The 10,717-nt window shown below is 40.5% G+C and overlaps 1 protein-coding gene across 1 annotated transcript in view; it reads right to left on the bottom strand.

Moving 5' to 3' along the window:
• Window positions 1-740: 740 nt before the first annotated feature.
• Window positions 741-10,717, bottom strand: part of RNF144B (ring finger protein 144B) — a 97,342-nt gene continuing 87,365 nt past the window's right edge. Inside the window, exons 7-8 of the mRNA XM_040432737.1 lie at window positions 7,018-7,107; window positions 741-1,204 (exon numbers count right to left, since the gene is read on the bottom strand). Coding sequence (XP_040288671.1) covers window positions 1,061-1,204; window positions 7,018-7,107 — 234 coding nt within the window. The 3' untranslated portion in view covers window positions 741-1,060. The remainder of the gene's footprint in view (window positions 1,205-7,017; window positions 7,108-10,717) is intronic.

Genomic DNA, 10,717 nt, shown 5'->3' with positions numbered 1-10,717 from the left:
TCACACGACCATTGGTGTCTCGTGCTGTGAACAGCAAATTGCGGTCCGCAATGTACGGGCACCTTCCGTGGGGCAGGCGCATGGGGATCGCAGACCCATTCACTTGAATGGGTTCGCGATCCCTCCGTTCCGCATGTTCTATCTTTTTGCGATCCCTCCGTTCCGCATGTTCTATCTTTTTGCGGTGCGGAAGCACGGAACCCCAGAAAGCACTCCGTAGTGCTTCCGTAGTGTTCAGTTCCGTGCTTCCGTTCCGCACCGTTCCACATCTCCGGATTTGCAGACCCTTTGAAATAAATGGGTCCACATCCGTGATGCAGAATGACAATGGAACAGTGCCCGTGTATTGCGGGTCCGCAATACAGGAACGGGACACCAACGGTCATGTCAACAAGCCCTTATGCAGTGAAAATGCTCTGAACCCATTGCACATTTTGCAAAGAAGAACTAACAAAAGAAACAATAGCAAGTCATATTTTAAGCTTAAAATAATTTAGCACTGATAGAAAAAAATCCATTTGACAGTGCTGTGCTTATAGAGGACCTGTCATTCCTCCTGACGTTTTTGTTTTAGTAATTAATTATATTCCCCGTGAAACAATTCTGAAGCTTCTTAGGACTCTACAATAAGCTGTAGCTACACACCCCTTTCACAAAGAAGTGGCAATGCCCAGTTGTCAATCTAATTTGTAGGAGGAATACCAGAGGAACAACCCAACACAGTTGAGTTCTAAGATTTCTTTTTTCCAGAATTGTTGTTTTATGGGAAATACAAGTATTTACTAAAATTGACACAACAGGAATGGTGACAGCGCTTAGGTTTCATTTCCCTTTTTGAAATATAAATAGATTTATATAGATACACTACAGAACTAAAGAGAAATATAGCATAAAATGTCAATACAGTGTATATTATATAAAATTGCTTAAAAAACAAACAGTATATTGAGTAAAATGCTCAAAAATAACAGTTTGTCGATTATATTTCTTGAGCCTATACAAAGCTGCTCATCCATATCACAAGTGCATGAAGAATAAAAAGCTAACAGTTCTGTCCGGATTAAGTCGTTGGCGATGGAGCATGCTTTTTCTTCTTTCCTTTGCAGGATTTGCAGACACAGCAGATTATGCACGGTGACGCTAGAAGTAGTAAAGGTGATGTCACAATTGCAATGATACCGAGGCCAACAAGGATACCCACAACCTGTCATGAAAAAACACAAACAAAATTTGCAAACATTTATTATAGTGTTTCATACAACAAATAGGTCAGGGAATCAGTTTTGGTATTTTAAAGGGGATCTGTCAGCAGACTTGTACCTACAGTCAGGTCCATAAATATTGGGACTTAAATACAATTCTAACATTTTGGGCTCTATACACCACCACAATGGATTTGAAGTGAAACAAACAAGATGTGCTTTAACTGCAGAGCAATTTGTCAGCAATTTGTCAGCGATTTGCCTGCGTTATCCCATACCTGTGTATACAGAGTGTCTCCAGTCCTGAGCCGCCCTGCAAGTGTGATCCTGCCCTTTTTATTTTGAGTTTTATTTGTATTTTAAGCCAACTCAGTTCGTCAGCCTTTGGGCTTGTTCACACGACCGTGCCGTGTTTTGCGGTCTGCAAATTGCGGATCTGCAAAATACGGATGCCGCCCATGTGCCGTCTGCAATTTGCGGAACGGAACAGGAGGCCCATTATAAAAATGCCTATTCTTATCCGCAAAACGGACAAGAATAGGACACGCTTGATCATTTTTGCGGGGCCACGGAATGGACCAAAGGATGCGGACAGCAAACGGAGTGCTGTCCGCATCTTTTGCAGCCCCATTGCAGTGAATGGGTCCGCACACGAGCCTCAAAAAATGCGGCTTGGATGCAGACCAAAACCATGGTCGTGTGAACAAGCCCTTTGATTGTATTCCTGCAAACCCCCACCCTGCCCTGCCTGTGTCTGCACTACCACCCGGTCTATCCTGTGTCTGCATTCATCTACACTTCCAGTGTGCTTCCTGGACCTCTAAAACAGCAATCAAGTCTAAGTGACTGTTCAGACCAAACTTGCAATTTTGGTGCATTTTTTTATTTTTGTTATCCTGAGCTCCTGGTGCTTGTGCCAGGGTTCCCGTCTCAAGTAGCTCAGTCCTGTACAGAGGTGAAAGGGTGAATAGCAGGGGAGCACCAGAATAAAGTCATTAGGGCTCTTTCACACCAGTGGATGCCGTGCGGGTAATCCCCTGAGTGAAAGAGTGCCAAGCTGGGCTCCGGACAGCAGAGACACGGAGCATTAACATGATTGATAATTCACCGTGCCTCTCTGTGATCTTTTTGCTACAAAATCACAGTGACAACTTTATCTCACTGTGATTTTGTAGAAAAAAGATGAACAAGATCTGTTAAACATAGAGAATTGCACAAGAAATACACACATACCATTTAAAGGGGTTTTCCAATGTGGAAAAAAAAACAAAAACTTGCACATACCTTGAGTTAAGATTGTATCATTGTTTTTCCCATTATCTTTTTTGCCTTTAATTTCATAAAATTCCTGCTCGTGGTCCTCTCTCCCCCACTTACAGCATCCTATACACTTCCATGTAGCTTGTAGCATGCCTCCATAAACTACATTTCCCATAATCCCTTTTTTGCTTACTTCTTCCCTCTGTTCATGGCTCTCTCCCTCCTACTCTCACCCAATTTTCGTAGCCTTTCTACTGTAGCATATATACTAGAGATGAGAGAAGTTATAAAAAATTTGATACGACTGCTTCGCCGAATTTCACAAAGAAATTCGATTCACAATGAATTACTTCGTCACAAATCGCATTTCATTGTATGTACGGGGCGCAATGACGGGGAACGGCAGTCGGGCAGTCCCCATCATTGAACCCCTCAGATGCCGCATTTATCGCTGATCACGGCTTCTGACATTAAAATTGAAGCCTTTCTGGGGTTAATAAAAAAAATATACATACCTTATCCATTTACTAGCGGAGAGGCCGTTGATTGAAGAAACCGTGCGAAATATCATGCGGTGACGTGATGACGTTATCACGCTCGCCGGGCACAGTGACGCCGTCACTGATCAAACGTCACCGCGCAAGAGATTTTGCGACAGCTTCTCCGTGAACAAATGGAAGGGTTTTTTTTAACCACCATTTCAGGAAAAATTCATTCATTACCACAAAGCGCGAGGAAATTCGGCTTCGCGGCTAATCAAATTTTTCCTGAAATTTGGATTGAATTTAATTAATTTAACTGTGATTCGCTCAACACTAATATGTACACACCTCTCTTCCCATTCACATATATACAGTACAGACCAAAAGTTTGGACACACCTTCTCATTCAAAGAGTTTTCTTTATTTTCATGACTATGAAGGCATCAAAACTATGAATTAACACATGTGGAATTATATACATAACAAACAAGTGTGAAACAACTGAAAATATGTCATATTCTAGGTTCTTCAAAGTAGCCACCTTTTGCTTTGATTACTGCTTTGCACACTCTTGGCATTCTCTTGATGAGCTTCAAGAGGTAGTCACCTGAAATGGTCTTCCAACAGTCTTGAAGGAGTTCCCAGAGATGCTTAGCACTTGTTGGCCCTTTTGCCTTCACTCTGCGGTCCAGCTCACCCCAAACCATCTCGATTGGGTTCAGGTCCGGTGACTGTGGAGGCCAGGTCATCTGGCGCAGCACCCCATCACTCTACTTCATGGTCAAATAGCCCTTACTTTCAAAGTTTTCCCAATTTTTCGGCTGACTGACTGACCTTAATTTCTTAAAGTAATGATGGCCACTCGTTTTTCTTTACTTAGCTGCTTTTTTCTTGCCATAATACAAATTCTAACAGTCTATTCAGTAGGACTATCAGCTGTGTATCCACCTGAATTCTCCTCAACGCAACTGACGGTCCCAACCCCATTTATAAGGCAAGAAATCCCACTTATTAAACCTGACAGGGCACACCTGTGAAGTGAAAACCATTTCAGGGGTCTACCTCTTGAAGCTCATCAAGAGAATGCCAAGAGTGTGCAAAGCAGTAATCCAAGCAAAAGGTGGCTACTTTGAAGAACCTAGAATATGACATATTTTCAGTTGTTTCACACTTGTTTGTTATGTATATAATTCCACATGTGTTGATTCATAGTTTTGATGCCTTCAGTGTGAATCTACAATTTTCATAGTCATGAAAATAAAGAAAACTCTTTGAATGAGAAGGTGTGTCTAAACTTTTGGTCTGTACTGTATATGGTCTAAATAGCTCATGCACAGTAGTGCCTCGCTAATCCCGATGCGCAAGTCATGTGCATCTGTAAAAAAAAAAAGGGGGCCAGTGTAGCATTAGGGACTGGTTTCATACAAATCAGAAACAAACCCAGCCCCTGATACTATTTGGACTGTAACTTATCATGGTAGAATTAATTGAGGGGAGGGGATATGCAAGGTGATGGTTGTTGGTGTATCCAATCAGATGTAGACTGTGAATATTTATGGATGTTCGCTATGGAGTATTATTGTGTGAGCTTGATAAAGACCAGTGTGGTCGAAATGTTGCTGCATTCAATGAAGACTAAATCCTTGAAATTTTGGAATCGTTGGAGTGCTGCAGTTTTATTCATCTTATGGTTTTGTGAGGAGACCCAGAGGCCGGGACTTGACACCAGGGCCGGTGCTATAATAAGGCAGATCTGCGCTGTGCTCTTGCAGTCATATTTACAGGATGGCCACTCCTAGGGAGAGTAGCAGCAGTGGTGAACTTTCTCCATTTATGGACAATTTGTCTTCCCATGGACTGATGAACAGCAAGGCTTTTGGAGATACTTTTATAACCCTTTCCAGCTTTATGCAAGTCAACAATTCTTAGTCGTAGGTCATTTGAGAGCTCTTTTGTGCGAGGCATCATTCACATCAGGCAATGCTTCTTGTGAAAAGCAAACCCAGAACTGGTGTGTGTTTTTTTATAGGGCAGGGCAGCTGTAACAAACACCTCCAATCTCATCTCATTGATTGGATTCCAGTTGGCTGACACCTCACTCCAATTAGCTCTTGGAGATGTCATTAGTCTAGGGGTTCACATACTTTTTCGACCTGCACTGTGAATGTTTACATGGTTTGTTCAATAAAAACATGGTAACATTTAATTCTTTGTGTGTTATTAGTTTAAGCAGACTGTGATTGTCTATTGTTGTGACTTAGATGAAGATCAGATCACAATATATGACTAATTTGTGCAGAAATCCATATCATTCCAAAGGGTTCACATACTTTTTCTTGCAACTGTATATTGGAGTTATCATGGTAGAAGGGACAGGGAGGACTGGAGACTGCCTGCCGCAAGCATGTCCACCAAGAGTAGTAAAACTACTGAACTTTTGGACACATGTAGTTTTTAATGTTATATTTATTTAATTATCAGCCCAGAATACTCCATTAAATTGGGCGACTGTCTTATGTAGAGGCTCATTTTTTTCGGTATGAGAATTGATTGGTATTATTTTAGGGTGCATATGAATTTTTGATCGCTTGGTATTACACTTTTTGTGATGTAAGGTGACAAAAAATGGCTTTTTTGACACAGTTTTTTATTTTTTTTACAGTGTTCACCTGAGGGTAATGTGATCTTTTTATACAGCAGATTGCTACGGACGGGGCAATACCTAATATGTATACTTTTTTTTATTTATTTAAGTTTTACACAATAAATGTATTTTTTAAACAAATAAAAAAAAACATGTTTTAGTGTCTCCATATTCTGAGAGCCATACTTTTTATTTTTTGGGCAATTGTTTTATGTAGGGGCTTATTTTTGGGGGGATGAGGTGATGTTTGATTGGTACTATTTTGGGGGGCATACACCTTTTTGATCCCTTGGTGTTGCACTTTTTGTGATGTAAGGTGACAAAAAAAATGGTTGTTTTAGCACAATTTTTATTTTATTTTTTCTACGGTGTTCAGGTGAGGGAGGGAATCATGTGATATTTTTATAGAGCCGGTTGTTACAGACTCGGCAATACCCAATATTTCTGTTTTTCATTTTTGTTTTCAATTTTTTTTTACAATTTAGTGTGTTTTATTTTGGGAAAGGGGCTTTTTTTTTACTTGAAACTTTATTTTTTTGGTATCAAAAACACTTTAACTTTTTTTTTTTTTTACTTTTTTTTTGTCCCACTATGGGACTTCAACTTCTGGGGTCTGATCCCCTCTGAAATGTATTACAATACAACCTGTATTGTAATACATTGCATGTCAGCTTGTATGCTGACAGCCTGCCTGTAAGACCCAGCCTAAGAGCTGGATCTCACAGGCTTCCGCAGAAGGCAAGCTCAGATGCCTATGGAAATGTACCCTCCGCAAACCCTCTGCATGCCGTGTTCCGCTTTGACCTCGGCATAAAAGGGGTTAATACGCCAGCATCGGTGTCTTCACCGATGCCGGCGTATGCAGCAGGGGCCCGGATGTCAGTGACCGGGTCCGTGCCGCCGATTGGGCGGGCGCAGCTCCTGCATCCGCCCGATCAGCCCGCCGTAAGTGTACGGCGCTGGTCCTTAAGTCACGTCCACCATTGCCGTACATGTACAGTGAGGGTCCTTAAGGGGTTAAACTGGTATTTTTAAAGTGTTTTTAACGCCTATTAAGATCCCAAAGGGAAACATGCATGAAAAACCAACTTTCCTAGATCGTGCTGTGTTTTGTCAAAAACACGTCGCAACGGTTGTGAATTTCAGTATAGACTTTAAAGTAAAACCTGGACCAAAACTAAAACCAAAAATAATTCTTTAAAAACTTGTGCATTAATGAAATTATTGCTGAAAAACTTTAACTGTAACCTGTGTTCTGATTTATAAAATGTGTCAAAAGTGTCCACAATAGGTATAATAAAACAGTTTCGGTCTTGTTTTTTATTTTTATGAAAAAAAATATTTTGGAATGAAGGAATTCTGACCTTATTGTTAACATACTGTACGTACAGGTTTTAATACAAACAATACAAATCATTGGATCAATTACCTGTGTCCGGTTCCACATAACTGATGCTCTAGAATGTCCCAGTTTGTTCCTGCAGGGACCTTTGTCATAGTGCCGTAGAAAAATATCATTCTGAAAAGCAAATAAATATGTCTCGTAAGATGCAGATGCTCAATATAGCTGATTGCTCAAGTTCGGTAACAATGGGAACAGTCATGATCTTTGGCAGGGACACCTTTGTTTGCAGTCTTTTAAATTTGACTAGCCGACACTGCACAAATCAGGCATATCCACAGATAAATATTCAAACTTGTCAGTGTTCCTGAATCCTTATGTGCACTAACTGTTTACCAAGTTTCTCTTTTTAAATGACTTCTCCTGCCAACAAACTACTTCTCGTCAGTCCTATCAGCTCCCATGAAGCAAACATCTCTTAGTTACCCAAGCACAGACCTACAAATGGTACAGAATCACTCAGTGCTCTGCAATCTGCAGGCAGCATGGTGCAGAGCAGGAGGAGCTGAGCACATTGATATGCAGTAGAGATGAGCGCATTTCATATTTCGAAATTCGTTCACGCTTTGTTTGGAGGTAAAAGCAGAATTGCGTTATGGACTCCGTTACCACCGAGCATAATGCAATTCTATGACGGAATGCATAACGGAATGCCTTTAGAGACATTCCGTTATTCATTCCGTCATAATAGAAGTCTATTGGCTGCAAAACGGATCCATCCCGTTTCCGTTATGCAGGGGAGTCCTCTCCTGCATAACGGAAACAGGAAGGATCCGTTATGCAGGCCATAGACTTCTATTATGACGGAATGAAAAACATTATGCATTCTGTCATAGAATTGTGTGATGGTCCGTGGTAACAGAATCCATAACGCAATTCTGCTTTTACCACCAAACGAAGCGTGAACGAATTTCATAACATGAAATTCGCTCATCTCTAATATACAGTTTTACGGGAAAATATGCTCAGCTCCTCCTGCTCTATAAAATGCTGCCTGAAGACACTTAGTTGTGACAGGTTCTCTTTAACCCCTTCAGGACCAAGCTATTTTCTGTTTTTGTATTTCCATTTTTTACTCCTGGCATTCCCAGAACCATAACTTTGTTATTTTTCCATTCACACAGCTGTATGACGGATTGTTTTTTTGCCAGACAAGTTGTACTTTCTAGTGGCACCATGTAATATTGCATATGATGTCGTGGGAAGCTGGAAAATGGGGTAGAATAAAAAAATACAAATAAAAAAAATTCCCGATGCTGTAATATTGACCCGTTCCCTTCATTCTCCAGGGCAGTTTCATTTCAGTGAATGCACATTTCTATAGTTTTTCATGTGTTTTAATCTATATATATATATATATATATATATATATATATATATATAAAGAAGGACGTATGTATGTATGTATGTATGTAATGTTCCGCAATCACTCAAAAACGCAATCATCGATTTCAACAAAACTTGGTATACACATCCCTTTTCTTCACTGTTGTAGGTCAGCTTTAGGCTAGGGCTACACTGCTACATGTGTCGCGCGACAATAAGTCGCACCAATATCGCGCGACAATTTATATAAGGATAGTCTATGGTGTTGCACTGCAATATGTGACTTGCTGCGACTGACGCGACAGTAGCAGAAAAATCCATCTTGGATGGATTTTTTGCAACTGTTGTGTCGCAGCATGTCACAAGTCGCAATGCGACACCATAGACTATCCTTATAAAAACTATTGAGACAAAATGTTGCACATGTCGTCGTGTAGCCCTAGCATTAAAGGGGCAGGTCACTGTGGAGGTCACTGTTAAAGGGGCGGGCACTGTGGAGGTCACTGTTAAAGAGCAGTTTAGTGTGGATGTTACTGTTAAGGGGGCAGGCCGCTGTGGAGGTCACTGTTAAGGGGGAAGGGGCAACTATTAAAAAGGCAACTGCTGTGGAGGTCACTGTTAAGGCAGCGGGGTACTGTGAGGTCACTGTTAAGGCAGCGGGGTACTGTGGAGGTCACTGTTAATGGGGCGGGCCCCTGAGGAAGTCACTGTCAAGGGAGTGGGGTGCTGTGAAACTCACTGTTAAAGGGGCGGGCTGCTGTAAAGGTCAAAGTTAAGGGGATGGGTTGCTGTGGAGGTCCCATTTTAAAGTGGCGGGGCACTGTGGGGGGGGGGTCAGTGTTAAGGGATGGGGGACTGTGGAGTTCACTGTTATGGGGGATACTGTCAATGGTCTTTTAACGACACACACAAACATTAAATGAAATAGATTAAATATACCCGTGCAAAGCCGGGTCCTTCTGCTAGTACTTAAAAAATATACAATGTTTGGAAAAAAAACTGACTTTTGCTTTGCATATTCTGACTCCATAACTTTTTATATTTAAGTCTATGTGGAGCTGCCTGAGTGCTTATTTTTTGCAAGGCGATCTGTAGTTATTATGGATACCATTTTGGACAGTGTTTGCCCTTTTGATCAGTTTTATAAAATTTTTGGGGAAGGAGAAGCAACAAAAAAAGAATCGACCATTTTTTTTTCATGATGTCATTCACTGTATGGGATAAATACATTTATTTTAATAGTATGGGCATTTTGGGACACGGTGGTGCAATGATCTTTATTTTTTATTGTTTATTTTTATTATAGGGAAAGGTGGTGATTTAAATAAAAAAAAATATATTTTTAAAATCTTTTCTTTTTTATTTACTTTTAGGGGACGTGAACATGCAATAGTTAGCTCACTTGTCCAATAGACTGCAATGAGTTACCGATACAGTCTGTGGGACATTCAGTATGTTCCTATGGAGCCTTGCAGCAGACATTGCTCCATAGGAACTATTGCTATTCCTAGAGGTGCCAAGGCTACCACAAGGAATGTGCTCCATGGGAAAGTTTCTTCAGATTCTGTGGTCACAACTTACCACGTCATCTAAGGGGTTAAATCACTGACCTAAGCTTCTGGTGTCTGCTTTTTAAAACAGCAGAAACCCAGCAGCTATGGCGCCTGTTCACGAGCAGAGTGGGTGCCATTTTTAAAGAATAGACTCTTCCGTACATGTATAGCGGCGGTCCTGAAGGGGTTAAAAGGATATTCGGAGTGTTTAAAAAAAAAAGCAGGCCAGAAGATGTTAAAAAAAAAAAGCTAGGTAAGGCTTGTTCAGCCAATCACTGGCTGAGGCCTTTCTTAGTATCTTCCATGTACCAATATCTTTTAATCTAGGGTAAAATAGCAAAATGTTAACAGAAATGTAACTTTGGTAACTGTGGGTCTTTTTTCTTTTAAAATGTAATAAAACTATGTTATGCAAAATGTTAGTAAAAGTATAATTCTCTTTACTCTCACTTGTATAGGGATACCAACTATGAGTACTTTGCCAAGCATACTGTACATAGTTGCTATAGCACCTGAGAACAAAGGTCCTTATATTTATTCCAGCTTTCCCCACCACCATTAGCTGATGTATGGGATCTGTAAATGGGTGCAAAGTAGCTGTCTATAAAAAAAAATATTTTAGACATTGAGGAGATACTTTGTGGCTAGAGAGGCAAAAAAAATATGTGACAGTTACATATAACTAAGTTAATAACTATAAATGCAAAGAAATCTGCAGAATTATTGCTGGATGGGAGTGGCATGTGGATTTCCTATTCTGAGAAAAATGTTATTTGGAGCCATTGGTACAGATCATAAGAGAAAAGGTTAAGATCTGTACAAGGATTCCTCTTTTATCTAGAGATTGT

This window comes from Bufo bufo, chromosome 5 (genome assembly GCF_905171765.1).
Source record: "Bufo bufo chromosome 5, aBufBuf1.1, whole genome shotgun sequence".
Taxonomy (NCBI): Eukaryota; Metazoa; Chordata; class Amphibia; order Anura; family Bufonidae; genus Bufo; species Bufo bufo.
The sequence above is the reverse complement of the archived record's forward strand: the minus strand, read 5'-3'. Positions and strand labels throughout refer to the sequence as shown.